General features: G+C 47.4%; 1 protein-coding gene across 8 annotated transcripts in view; it reads right to left on the minus strand.

Moving 5' to 3' along the window:
• The window catches only part of PRR14L (proline rich 14 like), a 75,905-nt gene that overhangs the window by 19,560 nt on the left and 35,653 nt on the right, over positions 1-20,692 (minus strand). For 6 of the 8 annotated variants that reach the window (XM_008272162.5, XM_008272160.5, XM_008272161.5 and 3 more), the window contains 4 exons: positions 9,386-14,534; positions 3,678-3,749; positions 2,882-3,053; positions 2,221-2,327 (listed from right to left, as the gene is read on the minus strand). In XM_008272162.5, coding sequence (XP_008270384.4) covers positions 2,221-2,327; positions 2,882-3,053; positions 3,678-3,749; positions 9,386-14,534 — 5,500 coding nt within the window. Of the gene's footprint in view, positions 1-1,120; positions 1,310-2,220; positions 2,328-2,881; positions 3,054-3,677; positions 3,750-9,385; positions 14,535-14,627; positions 14,702-20,692 lie in introns of those variants that run through there. The other 2 variants (XM_051826694.3, XM_089323421.1) reach the window with 2 other exon arrangements.

Raw genomic sequence — 20,692 nt, forward strand, 5'->3', positions numbered from 1 at the left:
CCGCCTTGTGGCACCGGCACACCGGGTTCTAGTCCCGGTTGGGGCGCCAGATTCTGTCCCAGTTGCCCCTCTTCCAGGCCAGCTCTCTGCTGTGCCCCGGGAGTGCGGTGGAGGATGGCCCAAGTGCTTGGGCCCTGCACCCCATGGGAGACCAGGAGAAGCACCTGGCTCCTGCCTTCGGATCAGCGCGGTACACCGGCCGCAGTACAGCCCGCGGTGGTCATTGGAGAGTGAACCACCGGCAAAGGAAGACCTTTCTCTCTGTCTCTCTCTCACTGTCCATTCTGCCTGTCAGAAAAAAAAAAAAAAAAGAAGAAGAAGAAGAAGAAGAAGATATCTAACTCTTTCAAATAAATAATCTTTAAAATGTCCCAATTTATAAAAAAAAATTATATATTGATTAGGGGCCAATATTGTGGCACAGCGGGTTAAGCTGCTGCCTGGGACACCAGCATCCCAAATTGGAGTGGTGGTTTGATTCCCTGCTGCTCCACTTTCAGTCCAGCTCCCTGCTAATGTGCCTGAGAAAGCAGGAGAAGATGACTTAGGTACTTAGGCCCCTGCCACCCACATAGGAGACCAGGATGGACTCAGCCCAGCCCTGGCCGACACAGGCATTTGGGGATTGAACCAGTGGATGGAAGGTCTCTTTCTCTCAGTGTCTCTCCCTCTCTCCTGTCCCTCTGCTTTTTCAAATAAATAACATAAACCTTAAAAAAAATGTATATGATGAGCTGCTACACCGACTGCTTGGTTGTAATGCACTTCACCCTGTATGAGATATGGACGCAGAGCAGCTCTGCTGCACAGCTGTTAGTGCAGGGCAGACTGCTGTAGGAAGCACTGTGTGAGGCAGACGACTGCCCCCTCCTCACAATGGGACCCTCGAGCACTGGAGTCAGCGTCACTGCCATGGGCCAGGGTATGTGAAATAAAAGGGGCACTTAAATCATGACACTGAGATGGACTGGGTTATGAAACATAATGGTCCAGGTGACGCTAGTGACGGCACAGTGTGACTTGGTGGACTACCACTTGGTTACACCAAAAAGGAAATAGTTCAGTTCTTTCAAGGGCTGGAAATCGTGACAAGGGGGTAACACTGACGACGGACTACTGGGGAGAAGCGCGGGGGAGGCCTCGTGCAGTCTGCTTCAGAGAAGACAGCAGAAAATGCTCTGGGAGGACACCTGGCAGGAACAGGGCTCAGGGAGACTGGGATCTTCCCAAGATTGTGCAGCAATCTTAAATGCTGGAAATTCGCGTTCTTCCTCTAAGGATAAGTTCCTGAAGAACTTTCAACAAGAAGCTGAAATAAAGGATCACCGTTAGGCTTCCATTTGCTGATGAGAAACAAAGGAGTGAAATCCTTCACAAGAAAATACAACTCTGGGCCGGCGCCGCGGCTCACTAGGCTAATCCTCCGCCTAGCGGCGCCGGCACACCGGGTTCTAGTCCCGGTCGGGGCGCCGGATTCTGTCCCGGTTGCCCCTCTTCCAGGCCAGCTCTCTGCTGTGGCCAGGGAGTGCAGTGGAGGATGGCCCAGGTGCTTGGGCCCTGCACCCCATGGGAGACCAGGAAAAGCACCTGGATCCTGGCTCCTGCCATCGGATCAGCGCGGTGCGCCAGCTGCAGCGCGCCGGCCGCGGCGGCCATTGGAGGGTGAACCAACGGCAAAGGAAGACCTTTCTCTCTGTCTCTCTCTCTGTCCACTCTGCCTGTCAAAAAAAAAAAAAAAAGAAAAAAAAAGAAAAAAAAATACAACTCTGGAGATATTTTTAAAAAATGAAACTTCTGACACATAGGTCAAACAGAGACTGGGAGTTTAGGTTCTAGGATTGGGTAAACCTGTGATGGGCAGAACCCTGTGTGCCTTGACTGACACTGGGACGTAACTCGGTTTCCTAAGCCACAAAGTCTCCACAGCCTCACTGAAACACGGGACACTCACGCCCAGCGAGTGGAGAGCGCAGTGAACTGCAACTCTGTACACAAAAGGACAGCCTAACTAACACCTGGCTTAGTGAGCTCAATCAGAATCAATCAGAAGGCATCAATGTATCTCTGCACCTTCCATCTAGCCACACACCAATTCATCCTTGAGGGCAGATACCTGCAAGTCTAGCAAATGGCTCAGACAGTACAAATAATTTACAGGCAATTACACTGTCAAAAGACTTCCCGAGTAAGTGAACTAGCTCTATCAGAGCAGGAGCTCACCTTTTGGGTCGAGGAAGGCCCATGGGGGTGAGATTGGGATCTGGTTTAGGAATGGTTTTCCGGATGCGAATCTGCGAGACTTTCTTTGGCCTCTTCTCTGGTTCAGCCTATTTTTAAGGGTTAAGGGAAAAAAAAGATGGCCAAACTGTAAGATACATGAAAATATATACATATACCCCTTTCTTGACACTTAAGACATTACCTGCATCTGTTTATAGATGATTCTAGTAAGCAGTTCCTGACAAACTCCCCTTCTATTCCTGCTGTGATCTCAGCAACTGCCCATTGTATTATGAAAGCAGCACTGTGTGTTCCGCTCAGGTACTGAGATCATCAATATGAATCCCTACCACTGCGGGCAGATGTTTGCAAAATTCAAGAAAGCTATCATTCACTCAAACATCATATTTCCTCTGAATGTACAAGATAGATCTTTGGATAGAGCTTTAACAATATCTGGAATGTCTAGACAGAGAAATTCAGTATCTTTTTTACTGGCCAAGCAGAAAAACTCCTGGCAGAGTACCCCTCAGGATTCAGCTAACCCGGAAGGTGGCGGGTAAAGACAGTCCGGGGCCAGTCTGTACCTGCCACCTGACATGGGTCAAGGATGGAGACTCCAGCGCCACCAGCCCCAGATCCACCAGCGTTTGGCACTTACCTCCTTCTGCTCTGGAGGGCTGCTCTGCGGTCGTGGGCACGCTGCTGTCACCCCATCGAGCTCGGCAAATGCAGGGACTTGGAGCTCGGAGGCTGAAAGCAGGAGTTGGCTGACAGCTGGCTCCGTGACCAAGCAAGACTTTGGTACCAAGGCAGCAAACGAAGGCTCCAGCCTAGCATCACACAGAGACAGGGGAGAAAAGTATGACAGGGCTTCACTTGCCACCCACAGCACGTTCACCTTCCCAACTTCTGGAGCAGAGCTGAAGAACTCCCTTCTTTCCAGGAATGACATCTCCAGTTAAGCTGTTTTCTAGTCATTTCTGGACACACCCTGTGTCTAAACAGGTAAAAAACTGTAAGAACCTGGAAAATTCATTTCATTAGGATGGAGTAGTTTGATATGGAAAAATGTAAAAAGGAACAGACTTCTGGGGGGAGATGACGGTGAACTGAACAAGTAAATACTCAAAGGAGTTCAATCCCATCTATGGACGGAGGTTGGCTAAAGGACAAGGCGAGAAATAGCTTCAGAGGGGACTTCTGGCACAATAAGCTGGTTAGTGATTTTCACATAAAACAGAAGTGCTGTCAGTTCCACCACTCTAGTCACTACTAGTAACAGAACACATGTGACTCTCAGATACGTCTGAGAAATGAGGATCAGGTTACAGGCATCTTATGCTTGACTCCAGTAATAGTGTGCGTGCATACACGAGTGCACACGCACGCACACACACACACACTCTCTCTCTCTCAGGTCCTGTGTGCCATGCCATGTGCCATCGGGGCCTTACCTCATCTGGTTGCCGCTGGTGCTGTATGGAGCTTCCACGCCTGGAAGAGGCACATATGGTAACATGGTGTGGCTGCAGCGGAGCAAAAGTGACAGGTCAGCACAGTGGGACAGGAAAGGTTCTGATGTTACCGTGGATGTTAGCGTAATTAGACCTCAGGGAGACAGAAACGTAGAATCCTCACAACCACCAGAAACACAGCAGAATGGAGACAGGTTAATAGGAAAGTTATTTCCCAACTTAAATGGAAAAAGAGAGAAATAAGAGGACAGGTAGACAAAGGATGGGAACAAAATGACTTTGAGTCTCACAGCTTTTAACCAAGTTGTTAAAAAGTGTATTATTAAAGATTTTATTTAAAAAAAAAAAAAAAAAAAAAAAACAACTTGGAGGTGGGCCGGCGCTGTGGTGTAGTAGGTTAAGCCGCTGCCTGCAGTGCCCGCATCCCTAATGGGCGCCGGTTCAAGACCCAGCTGCTCCACTTCCGATCCAGCTCTCTGCTATGGCCTGGGAAAGCAGTAGAAGAGGGCCCAAATGCTTGGGCCCCTGTACCTGCCTGGGGGACCCAGAAGAAGCTCCTGGCTCCGGATCGGCACAACTGCGGCTATTGTGGCCAATTAGGGAGTTAACCAAAGGATGGAAGGCCTCTCTCTCTCTCTGTCTCTGCCTCTCCTTCTGTGTAACTCTGACTTTCAAATAAATAAATAAATAAATCTTTGAAAAAAACTTTAAGGATAAAAATATACTGGTATATTATATATACAGCTTGGTATTAGCCCTATTAAAAGTAAGATTTGCCAGTTTTGATAACCTTACAAAAAAAAAAAAAGGGAGAAATCTATTTTAGTATTAATCACTAATAGATGTGTTGACATATGATGTAGGTTTTTATATTTTATTTTATTTTATTTTATTTTATTTTATTTTATTTTATTTTATTTTATTTTATTTTTTTTTGGACAGGCAGAGTGGACAGTGAGAGAGAGAGAGAGAGAGAAAGGTCTTCCTTTGCCGTTGGTTCACCCTCCAATGGCTGCCACGGCTGGCGCGCTGCGGCCGGCGCACCGCGCTGATCCGATGGCAGGAGCCAGGAGCCAGGTGCTTTTCCTGGTCTCCCATGGGGTGCAGGGCCCAAGCACCTGGGCCATCCTCCACTGCACTCCCTGGCCACAGCAGAGGGCTGGCCTGGAAGAGGGGCAACCGGGACAGAATCCGGCGCCCCGGCCGGGACTAGAACCCGGTGTGCCGGCGCCGCTAGGCGGAGGATTAGCCTAGTGAGCCGCGGTGCCGGCCTTTGGTTTTTATTTTTTAACTTTTTTTATTATTTGACAGATAGACAGTGAGAGAGAGAGAGAGAGAGAAAGGTCTTCCTTCCGTTGGCTCACTCCCCAAATGGCCACTATGGGAAGGGGGGGTTGTGGGTGGGAGGGACGGTACGGGGGGGGAAGCCATTGTAACACATGAGTCGTACTTTGGAAATTTATATTCATTAAATAAAAGATAAAAAAAAAAATAGCAAAAAAAAAAAAAAAAAAAAATGGCCACTATGGCCGGCGCTGCATCGATCCGAAGCCAGGAGCCGGGTTCTTCTTCCTGGTCTCCCATGTGGGTGCAGGCTCCCAAGCACTTGGGCCATCCTCCAATACCCTCCCAGGCCACAGCAGAGAGCTGGACTGGAAGAGGAGCAACCGGGACTAGAACCCGGCGCCCATATGGGATGCTGGTGCCACAGGCGGAGGATTAACCAAGTGAGCCATGGCACTGGCCCCGGTTTTTTTTTTTTTTTTAAAGATTTATTTGTTTAGGCTGGCGCCATGGCTCACTAGGCTAATCCTCTGCTTGCGGCGCCGGTACCCCAGGTTCTAGTCCTGGTCAGGGCGCTGGATTCTGTCCCGGTTGCTCCTCTTCTAGTCCAGCTCTCTGCTGTGGCCCAGGAAGGCAGTGGTGGATGGCCCAGGTCCTTGGGCCCTGCACCCGCATGGGAGACCAGGAGAAAGCACCTGGCTCCTGGCTTTGGATCAGCACAGTGCACTGGCCGCAACGCGGCAGGTGAACCAATGGAAAAAGGAGGACCTTTCTCTCTGTCTCTCTCTCTCTCTTACTGTCTAACTCTGTGTCAAAAAAAAAAAAAAAAAAAAAAGATTTATTTATTTGAGCAGTAGTAACAGAGAGGAAGGGACAGAGAGAAAGGTCATTCATCCATTGGTTCACTCCTCAAATGGCCATAACAGGCAAGAGTTGGGCTCATCCAAAGCCAGGAGCCAGGACCCTATGTGTGTACAGGGGCCCAAGCACTTGGGCCATCTTCTACTGCTCTCCCAGGCCATAGCAGAGTTAGATGGGAAGAGGAGCAGCCAGGACTTGAACTGGTGTCCACATGGATGCCAGCACTGCAGATGGTGGCTTATCCTACTATGCCACAGGGCCAGCCCCTGGAGTGCTATTTTGTGCATCTTAAAGTAAAACTGAGTTTCTTCTGAGTTTGGAACATAGTGCAGATTTAATTAACAAGGTATCTGTGTGATGACCATACAACTCATCCCCTCTCAAAAGAAAGAGGAATTTTTTTTTTTTAATAGGCATAGTTAGACAGAGGAATTCGTTTAACAGCAAGGAAAAACACAGATAATGCAGGTTCTAGAATAACATTTAGTACCAACTCAAGTTTCCCTAAGGAGTAGCGAAAAAAGGTAAGAGGGGCAAGGCTAGAATACTGGGAAAAGGAGCCAACCAAATCAGGAATGAATCAATGAGAAGAAAAAGTCCCCACTTGAATTTAAATAAAATAAAGTAAAATAAAAAGCTAGACATGGGAGGAAGAAACCATCCCACACCAAGAAAGACAAGGCAGGTGGGAAAGGTTCTGAAGAAGAAAAGGGTCACAGGGTGAAATGAAGACCCTGCACACCCACCTCAGGAACAACATGGCGTAAAGGTAACACGACTTAGAGCTGTGGCCTAACAGCAGTAATGAGGGGCCATAGTAGGTTGAGCCTCTGCTGCAGTGCTGGCATCTCATATGGTGCCGGTTCTGGTCCCGGCTGCTCCACTTCTGATCCAGCTCCCTGGTTGTTTTTTTTTTTTTTTTTTTTTTTTTTTTTTTTTTGACAGGCAGAGTGGACAGTGAGAGAGAGAGACAGAGAGAAAGGTCTTCCTTTGCCGTTGGTTCACCCTCCAATGGCCGCCGCGGCCGGCGCGCTGCGGCCGGCGCACCGCGCTGATCCGATGGCAGGAGCCAGGATCCAGGTGCTTTTCCTGGTCTCCCATGGGGTGCAGGGCCCAAGCACCTGGGCCATCCTCCACTGCACTCCCTGGCCACAGCAGAGGGCTGGCCTGGAAGAGGGGCAACCGGGACAGAATCCGGCGCCCCGACCGGGACTAGAACCCGGTGTGCTGGCGCCGCTAGGCGGAGGATTAGCCTAGTGAGCTGCGGCGCCGGCTTTTTTTTTTTTTTTTTTTTTAATGAAGATTTATTTATTTGAAAGGCAGAGTTAGATCCAGAGGTAGAGAGAAAGAAAGGTCTTCCATCCGCTGGCTCACTCCCCAGATGGGCGCAAGGGCCGAAGCTGGGCAGATCCGAAGCCAGGAGCCAGGAGCTTCTTCCGAGTCCCCCACTTTGGTGCAGGGGCCCAAGGACTCGGGGCACCTTTCACTGCCTTCCAAGGCCACAGCAGGGAGCTTGATCAGAAGAGGAGCAGCCAAGATTAGAATCAGCGCCTATATGGGATGCCAGCACTGCCGGCGGCAGCCCCACCCTTTATGCCACAGCAGCAGCCCCAGGCTCCCTGTTAATAATGTTCCTGGGAAAGCAGTGGAAGAGGCCCAAGTGTTTGCGCCCTTGCACCCACGTGGGAGACTGGTAAGAAGATCCTGACTCCTGGCTTTGAATCCACCCAGCTCTGGCGGTTGTGGCCATTTGGAGAGCAAACCAGCATATGGAAAACCTCTCTCTCTGTCTCTAATAAATAATCTTTAAAAAAAAAAAGGCAAGTAATGATGAGAAGTCAGTGATATACCATACACCACACCAGACAATAAAAGCAGTACACCACCCTTTAAAATTCTGTGAGCATTCTCATGCAACGCTATGGCTGCCTTACAAGAACTGAGTGTTCCCATTTAACTATAAGATAATCACTTAGAATAGTAACTTCTCTTTCATATCAGTGAGGTCTAATTTCTGGTGTGTTTTCCTGAAACCCTTTCGTTTATATAGTTTTCTGCTAGGATGCTCAGGGAACTACAAAATATGTAACAGCAGCTTTTAAAGGTCAGAGGATGAGTCTACCTAAGAGACCGTCCAGACAAAGAACAAGGTCTCTTCCAGACTATTTGGAATATTAAGGGATTTTTTTTTTTTTTTTTTTTGCTGGAGTTTCAGTTTTCAACTATAGCAATGGTAAAGGTAAATCTAGAAATTCTAAAGTTTCTGTTTACCCAAAGAATTATAAATAAGAGGATTTACTGGTCTGGCTCAACCTCAACTGTTGGGAGTGAACCAGTGTATGGAAGATTTCTCTTTGTGTGTTTCTGTCACTCTATCTTCCAAATAAAAGGAAAATAAAAAAAAAAATTTAAAGGCAGAAGTTCATAAACTACATTTGGTGATTCTTCCACAATATCCTATATCCTTTCTACACCTTTCTACTAAGTTAAGTACTGGTTGTGTAATGCTTTGTGAAGAAGCTATAATTACAAGTCATCATTTGGACCAGGTATAATTGTTGGCTTGTAATGGATGTTTGTTCCTTAAGTGGTAGGGGCAAGGGGAAGAGACTGGATGGTCTAAGGAACGAATGAGAGAAAAGATTAGTACAAGACAGAGAAACAGACCCTGCAGGGGAATTAGGGGTGGGTGGGTGAGGGTCTACATTTAAGAATTACCACTGCAGGGCAGCTCTTTGGTACGGCAGTCAAGAGACCACTTGGGACACCCGCATTCCATACTGGAGCACCTGGGTTCATGTCCTGGCTCTGCTCCTGATTTTAGCTCCTGCTAATGTGTACCCTGGGAGGCAGGAGGTGATGGCTCAAGTACTTGGCTGGGTCCCTGCCACCCACAGGCAAGACCCATATTGAGTTCCTGGCTTCTCGGCTTCCAGGCTTCAAGCTCCCACCTGGCTCAGCCCAGGCTGTCGTGGGCTTTGGGGAGACCAACAGATGGGAGATCTTTCTGTCTCTCTCTCTCTTTTTTTTTTTAAATAGATCTATTTATTTATTTGAAAGGCAAAGCAACCGAGAAGAGGAGGTGGGGTGGGGTCTTCATCTGCTGGTTCACTCTCCAAATGGGAGAGTCAATGGCCAGAGCTGTACCGCTCTGAAGCCAGGAGCCAGGAGGTTGTTCCAGGTCTCCCACACAGGGGCACAAGAACTTGGGCCATCTTCCACTGCTTTCCCAGGCCAAAGCAGAGAGTTAGATAGGAAGTGGACCAGCCAGGACTCAAACTGGCGCTCATATGGGATGCCGGCACTGTAGGTGGCAGCTTTACCCGCTACGCCACAGCGCTGGCCCCTCTCTGCCTTTCAAATAAATTAAATTAATTTTTAGAAAAGAATACTGTTGCATTTTCTCAGCAGATAATCAGAAAAATAAGACAAAAAATGCAGACACAAAGACAATTTGAAATAGCCTTTCCAGCAGGGCTCCTCTCTCCCCAGTGACAGAAGCGAACGCGGGACATTTGCAAAAAACAGCAGACAGATTTTACCTGCTTGTGGTGTCCAGACTTGGCTGCTCCTTGCTGCGAGTGGACTGAAAAGCAGAGATTTCAAAGGAGCAGGCAGAAGGTCCATGCTGGCTCCAAATGGACAGCACTCTGCCCACCGAGTAGGGCAGAGAACAAAAGATCTTGTCTGCTATGGAGGCTGGAGACCTCAACCCCTTTAAGCCCTGTGTAAACTGGGTCAGGAAAAGCCTCTGCACAGTAGGCATGTGGCTGGAGAAGCTCCGTTTTTTTGTCCAGATTCGATAACATCCTGGTGAACAAAGTGCGAGAAGCGTGTGAAGGCCAAGGACAGAGCAGTCTGCTCTGGGCTGGACCACGGCAGTGTCCCCGCAGTCTGGCAGAGGAGATGGCCGCAGTGGAGGGGCCTGAGTGTGGGCCTGACTGTGGAGGCCAGTGTCTTCCCTGAATGCGGCCATCCCAGGGCAGCCATGGGACAGGAAGAAAGAGAAGGTCCACTTGGGAGGTTGAGACGCACACTGGGCAGCCTTTCCTAAGGCGAGCCTCGCGGGAGCACAGTGCTCAGGGAAAGTCCGCGAGGACTCAGTCGCGCCATCTGAGCCCGACTTCACAGGGAAGGACACTGGGAAGATTCTGGAACCAAACAGCAGTGATGGCATCCTGTTGCTCAGGTCGATGAAGCTCATCTTGATGCCTTCAAGAGAATAAAGTGCCAGGGGCTTACTGTCGGGCCTTTTATCCCATGCGCTAGCTGCCAGATGTGGGTTCAGCAGCATTGTACTGTATGAAAACCCATCGAGGAGCCGTTTATATCTGAGCCGCTTGAAGCTTTTAGCCGCTGGAACAAGTTCAGAGGAACACCGCCGATACCGTGTAAGTTTCTGGGTCTTTGTGGCCGGGGCGAGTTTGGAGGCAAGGACAGACAGCTTGTTTAGTAAGGCTGATTCTTTGGTAGGCTTCCTAAAATTCAGGCTCCTCAGGAGATGGCACGGAGTAGCCCTCTGCTTTGGTATGTGGCTGATGGAGCTCCTGGTAGGCAGGGTTTCAGGCTCTGACCGTGTGGGCACAGAGACAACCCGTGAACTGAGAAGCCTGTAGGCTTTTGTGGGGATGGGCGCAGAGGGACCCTTTACAAAGGCAGAGCAGCTCGCTCTACTCATTCTTCTCCCCACACTGACTTGCTCCTGACAGGAAACTCTCTTACACCTTCGGTGGGGCTGCTTCTTTACAGGAAGCACTCCTTTCTGATGGGAAGTGTTCCCAAAGGCACCACAGATCGGATCACACCCAGCAGAGGAGGGATCCTGCACTTTCTGGGGGTCACCAGGGAGGCAAGGGCCCGTGTACAAGGCAGCGTCCTTTAACGGATGGCGGAAGCTTTCCTCCTTTGGATCCTCCTTGGCTGGCTTTGCTACGGTGATTTCTTTCGTCTTGGCAGACTCATCTTGGCCAGCTTTGGGCTGGTTCTTAGTTTGTGCCGCGTCTGAAAACACATCAGATGCTGTGCGTCGCTCCAGCGCTCCTTTCTGATGGGTCTGTTCCTCTTCCTTCTTCTGCACGCAGCACGTTGCCTCGCTTTGCTGTTTTCCAGCTTCACTGGGCCTCCTTGGGCACGTAAAGGCCTGGGAAATCTCACTCGTGTCATCACCACCACCGCCAACAGCACCACCAGGCTCTCTGGTACTCACATCAGATGCCTCCCCAATGGTTCCGGGCCCCACTCGTCCACTCTGAGACTCTTCAGGTTCTCTGGTAGCTTCTGTTTCCACTGCCAAAGGCAAATGTCTATGACACTCTGTGCCAGCATTCTTCTTCACACTGATGTACATGCTGTCTCCCTCACTACAATTACTTGCGTCCCTGGGTATGCATTCCCCTTTCTCGTGCAGAACTACTGAGCAGCCCTTTAGATTTTCACAAAGCGTTTCATCATCTTTTGGCTTGAGAATGTTTTTCAGGGCAGTTTCTTCACTTTTAATATTTTTTCCTGATTTTTCTTGAGCAGATGGACACAAAGGCATTATCTCAGTGGATTCCAGTCTCCCGAAGGAAACAGAGTTCTCATCTTGGCCTCTAGAAGACAACTCTTTTGAGGAAATCTTAGAGGTATTTTCCTTGCCAAGGAGAACATTTATTTCTGCTTTTGCGCCCTCGGTCATTCTTTGTGTTTCTTTCAGAAATGCTCCTTTACTTTGCTGTTCAGGACAAACATCATTTAAAGACAGCTTTACTCTGTCCAATATTCTTATATTTGGTTCATGATCTGCAAAAGACTCCTTCTTATGCATCTTATGGGCACAAGAGTCTGGACATTTTTCTATTTCACAGTCTTTTAAACATTGGCAAACTTTCTCTTCACATGATTTTTTTATTTCAAGAGATTCTACTACAGAAGCAGTAGCATTTGGGAAGGCTGAGTCCTGGTCAGTTGTTGCTGTAAATGCAATATCTCTCTGAGACAAGGTACTCCTTAAGGTTTCTTGGAATGTCACTCTACCTTGCCTTATGGCACTACCAAGCGTGCCAGATACTTCCACACCCAGCATGCCTTCTGCAGGTTCACTACTACAGGCTGCACAGACAGCATCTACTATTCCGTGTGTGGACTCTTCACAACCAGAAACACTTCCAATGGCTGCTTCTGCGTTGCCTTTCTTTGGACCACTAGACAGAGGGTTACTACTGCCTGAAGTGATTAGCTGATCCTGTGGGTTGTGACTTCCTTCTCTGTGAGGCCCTGTGAGGGTCTCTATCCCTTCCCTCTCCAGTGCCTCCTCAGCTGGCCTATCTTCACATCTGCATCCACCTGGTCTGCTTTGTTTACTCTGCCAGTCAAGGACGTCCTCTGCCTTACGATGGACAGTTTCAACTGCTCGGTTCATGTTTTCAAAACTGGAGAACGTAACAGTAGGAGCCTGCTCCAACAATTTCTCAGGACTTGGAATGTTTGCAGATTGGTTTAGTCCCTGTGCAGCACAATCAGAGATGTTATATTTACAAAACGCAGTCTCTCCGGGTAGATCTCGTTCCTTTCTTTCTACCCCTTCCCCACTGGACTTGATGCAAGCGGTGGCTTTGGCTGAAGATCCGTTGTTTAACATCCCTGCTGCCGTTCTGTTTCTGAACTTATCTCCTAGAAGGCTGTCTTTAGTTTCCGCCTCATCAAGTTCACTTTCCTCTGATGTACACATCACTTTACAGGCACTACTTTCCACAAAGTCTTCCCTTCTCTGGGAGCAAAGAACACGGTGCTCATTTTCGGGTCTTGAGGCTGCCAAGTTATTGATGTCCACAGTGGTTCTGCCAGACACAAAGGCAGCACAGGTGGAACACGTGTTCTCCTCTGGTACACTTTTTCTCACACAATGACAGCTGGAGGTACGCTGAGATGGAACATTCGTACATTCTATGACTTCTTGAGGTGAACCAGCTGCTTCTTTCTTATCTTGAGGTGAACCAGCTGCTTCTTTCTTATCTGACAGAAGACTGGAATGTAGATCTTCAGTTCCCGAATCAGCCGTTTCTCTCTCTCCTTCAAGGCTTCCTGGTTTGATGTTTAAGGTTGGACTGTTTGAGGTGGCACCACAGGTCTTGTGACCTGGTGGAGAGTGGTCTTTTGCTTTTGTCTCAATGGGAATGGTCTGAGTACCAGCAATGACATCTGCTCCGTCCTCTGAAGGAGGCTGATGGCTCTGTTGGACACCCTCACTTGCTGGGAAAGGCATCTCTTTGTTTCTACTTAGTACAGAATCTGTTGGCAACTTTGTATGGTCTTGAGAATTAAGGGGCACTTGATTAAAAACACATTCGTTTTCGAGTTTGTTTACAACGAGTTCATTGGTATAAGAAAGTTTATTCATCTCACAGGTAATGCTCTGTTCATCTGAACATGGAATATCACCCTGTGAGGTCTGTATACCTTTTTCTGACTCAGCTCTGTAATCAAAATCTGGAGATGTTTGTAACTGAGTAGTACCTTCCTGGGGTTTGGATCCATCATTAGGCATAGAACTTATCTGATCTTCTGGCCTTAAACTCAGAAGGGATTTTCTTTCAGGCAGAAAACCATGACATGATACTTCATTTAACTGAGTGTCACCGTCCAGATTTCTCTGGATGCTAACTGAGGAGTCGGAGTCTTCACTACAAATCTTTTCATGTAACATACCAGGTTCTATAGTGGTTGTCCGTTTCGGCTCCTCAATCTGCACCAAGGAGGAAAAACTGTTTTGTTTATTACCTTGAGTATCTGAAGTGACTTTCAAATCATTGTTTTTGAACACTATTTCCACGGCTTCAGGAGAAGAACTGGGCACCGAGGATGCAGGGCTCTCTGCATGGAGACTGCCTTGCACGCAGTGGTTACTGTGGATATTTTCTTTTGGAGAATCAACAGTTTCTTTCTCACCAGAACAATAACCACTGGCATCCCTGACTGGCTGCCTGCCGTTAATAACGGAGAGTTCCCCTCGTTCACTAACAGGACTCAAAAGCTGTGCTCCATTTTCTTTGCTAGAAGCCAAGTTCTTACTTTGATCATCCTCACCCAAATAGGAATTGTCTGTCTTTTCAGCAGATCCCTTCAGCAAACCATCATTTTCAAAACCACCTTTTTCTAAGGATGTTATTCTGGATTCTGGACTCGTCAGACTTGATGTGCAACACGGAACTTTTGAATTTTCTCCCGAGGACTCCGCAGCGCCTGGGTTTCTCGTGGCTGCGGGATTACCACGTGCAGAACTGTGTTTTTCCTTATGGTGGCCAAGTGTCTGTTGCTGACTGTTGTCTGCTTCACAGACAGGGTTTGACTTACACAACTCCTCCTTCCCATTGTCCACTTTGGAAATGGCACTGTTTCCTGGTAATAATGACAACCAAGAAGGACAAGTTTTTAATTCTTCACATGCTTTTTCCTTAGGAGTTGCTTCTGTTAATCCAGGGTCCATAAAATTTAAAGGCTTTAGGGAAATTAACGTGCTGGTTTCTGAAACCTCACCACTGGCCATGGTTCTGTCTACGTCTGGGTCTTTGCTGTGCCCAGCTGAGACACCTTTACTCACATTGCCGTTCTCGTGGCCTTCACTACTGTCCGTCTCAGTCCCATTGACCTTCATACCTTGTACTTCTGCAGGGGGTTCTACCACGCTTTCATTTATAATCTGCACACTTTGCTCTGCACAAAGAAATAAATTCAAATCAGTATGCAATCACTCCACCTTCATGAATTTTATCATGCAACCAGAGGCAACAAGTAAAAAGACTCAACTGGAAAAGATTCACAAAGTTAGTGTGCAGTACATTGGTTTTGTGCTTCTCTGAAAGGCAGGACAGCCAGCTAGAAGTGCACCTGGAAGAAACAGGTGATTCTAAACAAACATCTTCACCTAAATCTTACTTAACATCCATAAATCAAAGCTACAGCTGAATATAATATGAAAACACATGGCTAGAACAGTCTTAAGAAGCGTCCATTTTAAAACATTAATAGGGTCGTCTCATTATTAGATGACATTATTAGATGATGATCTTAATATTGGAACTCAGATAACTCATAGATTAAGTTACTTGAAAAACAATTATACATAAAACTTTATATACAGGAGATTATTCTAAGTTGAATATCAGTCTTGAACCCAACTACCTGCAGTAACTACCTTTCTGTAAGATTCAGCTGATAATTATCAAAGTCCATGGGTGTTTATTATAATCTTTCTACTTTTGAGTAAGTTTAAAAATGTTTTAAATATTCATAGTGGAAAACTTTCTAAGCATAATGCAATTAATAAAGGAGTTCTATTTATACAGTTTCTCTGAAATCCTAGGTATAGGTTGCAGTAAAAAGAAATTACCTAAATTTTTAAAGTACATAACTACTTTCACCTATTTCACTTCTAGAAAACAAAGCCAAAGCTCTAGACATACACACATGTATGCATAGGCAGTTCACAAAGTTCATAGAAAATTGAATTAAAAGATAAAGCTCAGGGGCCAGCACTGTGGCATCGTGGGTAAAGCCACCACCTAAGTACCCAACATGGGTGCCGGTTTGAGTCCTGACCGCTCCACTTCTGATCCATTTCCCTGCTAATGTGCCTGGGAAAGCAGCGGAGGACAGCCCAAGTTGTTGGGGCCCTGCACCCATGTGAGAGACCTGGAAGAAGCTCCTGGCTCCTGGCTCTGGATTGGCCCAGCTCCAGCCATTGCGGCCAGTTGGGAAGTAAGCCAGTGAATGGAAGATCTCTCTCTCTCTCTGCCTCTCCTTCTCCCTCTCTGTAACTGCTTTTCAAATAAATAAATCTTAAAAAAAAGGATAAAGTGTATTGTACTGCAAAAAATAATTTGAATTCAATGCATTTTTTTAAAGATTTTATTTATTTATTTGAGAGGTAGAGTTACAGACAGTGAGAGGGAGAGACAGAGAGAAAGGTCTTCTATCCGCTGGTTCACTCCTGAAATGGCCACAACGGCCGGAGCTGCACTGATCCGAAGCCAGGAGCCAGGTGCCTCCTCCGGGTCTCCCACGTGGGTGTAGGGGCCCAAGGACTTGGGCCATCTTCTACTGCTTTCCCAGGCTACAGCAGAGAGCTGGATTGGAAGAGGAGCAGCCAGGACTAGAACCGGTTCCCATACAGGATGCCAGCACTGCAGGTGGAGGAATAACCTACTGCGCCATGGTGCCAGCCCTATAGTGTTTCCATAATACGGATCTCCCGTGAACTTTCTGAAGATGCCTTGTATATATGTATGTGTATACATATTAGTATGTATGTAACAAGAAACAGGCAATAAATAGGTAAAGGGAAAGGCAAATTAATTTAAAGATCCAATTCCCATTGGAATATAAACTCCATAAGCATTAAGAATCTTGTTGGTTTCATCTGGATAATGCTTGGCATATAACAATACTCAATAAATATTTGTGGAATTCATAAATAAACGCAATTAGATTATATCAATAAATGCTATTACCTGAGTTTCTAGTTTTCCTATTCATTTCTTTAGGTACAAAAGTGGTAATTAATAGGACAAAAGGGGGTGGGTGTTGTGGCATGGTGGGTTAAGCCGCCACTGATAACTGTTACATCCTGTATGAGAGGGCCTGGTGCTGAGTCCTGACTCAGCTTCAGATCCAGCTTCCTGCTAATGCAACCAGCAGGTAACAGATGATGACCCAAGTACTCCGGTTCCTGCCACCCAAGTGGGAGACCCAGATGGGAGTTCTGGCTGTGGCCTGGCTTTGGGAAGTGAATGGTGGATACAAGATCTCTTGCTTTGCTACCCTGCCTTTCCTTCTTTTTTTTTTTTTTTTTTTTTTTAATTTTTGACAGGCAGAGTGGACAGTGAGAGAGAGACAGAGAGAAAGGTCTTCCTTTGCCGTTGGTTCACCCTCCAATGGCCGCCGCTGCAGCCGGCGCACCGCGCTGATCCGATGGCAGGAGCCAGGATCCAGGTGCTTTTCCTGGTCTCCCATGGGGTGCAGGGCCCAAGCACCTGGGCCATCCTCCACTGCACTCCCTGGCCACAGCAGAGAGCTGGCCTGGAAGAGGGGCAACCGGGACAGAATCCGGCGCCCCGACCGGGACTAGAACCCGGTGTGCCGGCGCCGCAAGGTGGAGGATTAGCCTATTAAGCCACGGCGCCGGCCCATACCCTGCCTTTCAAATAAATAAATCTTTCAAAAAAAGAAAAAAAAAAAAAAAAGGAAGGAAGAGAGAAAGAGGAAAAAGAAAAAGAAAAGGAAAGAGAAAAGGGATGGGGTGGGGAAGAGCAAACTGGACTTGAGTGTGACTGCTACTTACCTGAGTCTCAGTTTCCACCTTTGTAAAAAGCACGGGAACCATACTCACCTCATTCATGGCTATATTGAGGGCTACATTAAATAATACAAATACAACACCACGTGGTACAGTGCCTGCCATATAAAGGAAAGTTGCCTGCTTTCCTTGATTCTTAATTTTGTGAGATCTAAGAGTAGTTAAAATGAAAATGACCAGGCATGTTTAGAGTTCTACTGCACAGTAGGCTAACTACAATATTTCAAAATGTTGTGCTTCAAAGGACAACATTAAGAAGTGGAGAGTGGCTAGAAGAAAATATTTGTAAACCATCTATCTGACAAAAGATTTGTATTTAGAATATATAAAGAATTCTCTGGATGATATAAAAGGAAAGTTTAAAAATGGGCAGAAGCATAAATTCTCATTCTTCCATCTGCAGGTTCACATCCCAAATAGCAACAAGGCCAGAGCTGAGCTGATCCGAAGCCAGGAGTCTTCTGGATCTCCCACATGCGTATAGGAGGCTGAGCACTTGGGCCATCTTCCACTGCTTTCCTAGGCACACTAGCAAGGAGCTGGATTGGAAGTAGAGCAGCCGGGACTCAAACCAGCGCCCATAGGGGATGCCAGGACTTCAGGCCCGGGCTTAACCTACTATGCCACAGCGCTGGCCCCTAGTTAGTTCATTTCAAGAGTACGGTATGGGAAAGGCTGGGGGAGGAGGACAACTTCATGGTGGATATCCCTGACAAACACTAGTTCATGATGCTAGTATGTGCCCTTGATGCAAGTGATGCACATGGCATTCTCTGTGTCATCTCTCTCTCCCAAACAGGTAACTCCAGGCTTATTATGAGAAAAACATCAGAGATCCTAATGGAGGGCTATTCTTTTTGAGCTATATTTTATTGGGGCTGGAGTTGTGGTGTAGCAGGTAAAGTTGCCACCTGCAGTGCCAGCATCCTATATGGATGCGGTTTGAGTCCTGGCTGCTCCACTTCCAAACCAGCTCTCTCCATGGCCTGGGAAAGCAGTGGAGGATGGCCCAAGGTGCTTGGGACCCTGCACCTACGTGACAGACCCAGAGGAAGCTCCTGGCTCCTGAATTCAGATTGGCCCAGCTCCAGCTATTGTGGCCATTTGGGGAGTGAACCAGTGGATGGAAGACCTCTCTCTCTGCTTCTCTGTAACCCTGCCTTTCAACTAAATAAATAAATTTTTTTAAAGATGTATTTTATTTATTGGAAAGACTGAGCAACAGAGAGACAGGAGGAGAGATCTACCTGCTCACTGGTTCACTCCCTAAATGGTCACAAAAGCCAGGGCTGAGAAAAACCAGGATTCCATCCTGATCTCCCCTGTGGCTGGCAGTGGCCCAAGTACTTGGGTCATCTGCCTTCATGAGTACATTGTAGGAAGCTGGACTGGAAGTGGAGCAGCTGGGACTTGAACCAATGCTCCAATATGGGATGCTGACATTACAGGCAGCAGCTTAACCCACTGTATCAGAACACAGGCCCTGGAGAGATATTCTGCAAGTCACATGACTAGTACTCTTTCAAACTCAAGGACACCCAAAACAAGAAAAGTGAAAGGAACTGTCACAGATTAGAGGAGCCTAAGGAGACATGAAAATGGGATGCTGAGACGGAAAAAGACATCAGGTAAAAAGTAAGGCAATCTAGACGAACTGTGGACTTTAGTTAATAACGATAACGATGATGCATCAATATTGGCTCACTGATCTAAAAAATGCCTTCATAGTAGTGTAAAATGCTAACAGTAGAAGAAATTGGGACAGGTGCCAGAAGAAACTAGCATAGTAGTTAAGACATCGCTTGGGATGTCTATATCCCATGAGAGTGCCTGGGTTCAAGACTTGGCTTGGCTTTCAAGTTCCAGCTTCCTGCTAATGTTCACCCTAAGAGGCAGCAGTGATGGGTCAAGTTGTTGGGTCCCTGCTACCCATGTGGAAGACTCAGATTGGGTTTTGGGCTCCTGGCTTTAGTCTGGCCCAGCTGTTGCTTTTGAGGGCATCTGAGGAGTGAACCAGTAATGGAAGATCTCGGCTCTGTCACTCTGCCTTTGAAATCAATAAAAATAAGTTAATTAAAAATACAGGAGAAACTTCAAGCACTGCTGTGTGTGTGGAGATATGGAAACTCTACATATAAGGTTCAGCCTTTCTGTAAGATCAAAGCAGTTCTGAAAAGCAATCTAGGAGGGGCCGGTACTGTGGCATAGTAACTTAAGCCCCTGCACCCACGTGGGAGACCCAGAAAAAGCTCCTGGCTCCTGGCTTCCAATGGGCGCAGTTCTGACCTGGGCGCAGCTCCGACCATTGCGGCCAACTGGGGAGTGAACTAGAGGAAGACCTTTCTCTCTGCCTCTCCTTCTCTCTCTGTGTAATTCTGACATTCAAATAAATAAATAAATCTTTTAAAAAAAAATAGCAAAAGACTTAGATTGCGGTGGAATGAGAAGGTCATGCCAAGATGGCTGCTGGCAATGGAGCCTGCCTGGCAACAGGCTGTGATTGGATGGCTTCGGAAACTGCCTGGCAACAGGTTGTGATTGGTTAGGGCACAGACTGCCCCTTGACCGAACTGGCTGCCTTGGCTGTTTAAGCTGCTGTACCAACTGAAATAAACGAGTCTACAAGCTGCTTGCCTCTAGCCCACTTTCACCCAGCTCCCTGGGTCTGTGTGGTGACTCCGCGCCTCTTGCCCCCACCATGCTCCTCCTCTCAGAACAAATCAACCTCAACATCTGGCGCCCAACATGACTGAGAGACAGTGTGTCGGTCTCGGCGAGGTCCCCCCTTGATTTCAGCAAATAGGCCCCTTGGTGTTTTGTGTGCTGTTTGGTTCTGTGAGGGTGAGCACAGAACCCCCTCCTATGCCCCTTTCCTTGTCCTTGTCCTCGGTCTAAGTGACCCCAGGTTAGGCACACGTTGCCCAGAAGCGTACACTGCTTCTCAGCTCCTCCTTTTACTTTCAGTTCTCCCGGCAAATTCACATAAGGTACTGATCATCCCAGAATTCGGAACCAAGTCATCTTCCTCCACTCGGGAGAGGTGACACTCCGGCGATACCATGTGGGCATACAGCCTTGACTTAACAAACCAAGGAAGTCCCCCACTAAGCACAGGACATACTTATAATCTGACACACCACTGTCTGTTCATCTAAAGTAGGGAACCCCCTGCAGAATGCCATCAGCCGCTGAGGTGCTAGGAATTTGCTTTATTATGGCAGCAATGATGTGGGTGTCTTTCCTTTGACTAGAGTTGGCATGGCATGCCGCTCTTAAGCGCTCAAACATGGGGAAGATACCCCCCTCTCAGAAACCCACACAGATTACCAAACATAATGAATCTGAGTGATAAGAGCCTGTCACTCCAGGCCTCTGCCTCACAGACAACAGTTGATGACTTAGGGAGAGAGAGCTACGACAATAAAAATGACATGACAGCAGACAACGCAGGAATCCCCAGTCAGCCACGTCAGCCACCCCCCAAATATCCGTGGGATGAATTTAGATGACCTCGAGG

Source organism: Oryctolagus cuniculus, chromosome 21 (genome assembly GCF_051225735.1).
Source record: "Oryctolagus cuniculus isolate XC-2025 breed Fujian yellow rabbit chromosome 21, ASM5122573v1, whole genome shotgun sequence".
Taxonomy (NCBI): domain Eukaryota; kingdom Metazoa; phylum Chordata; class Mammalia; order Lagomorpha; family Leporidae; genus Oryctolagus; species Oryctolagus cuniculus.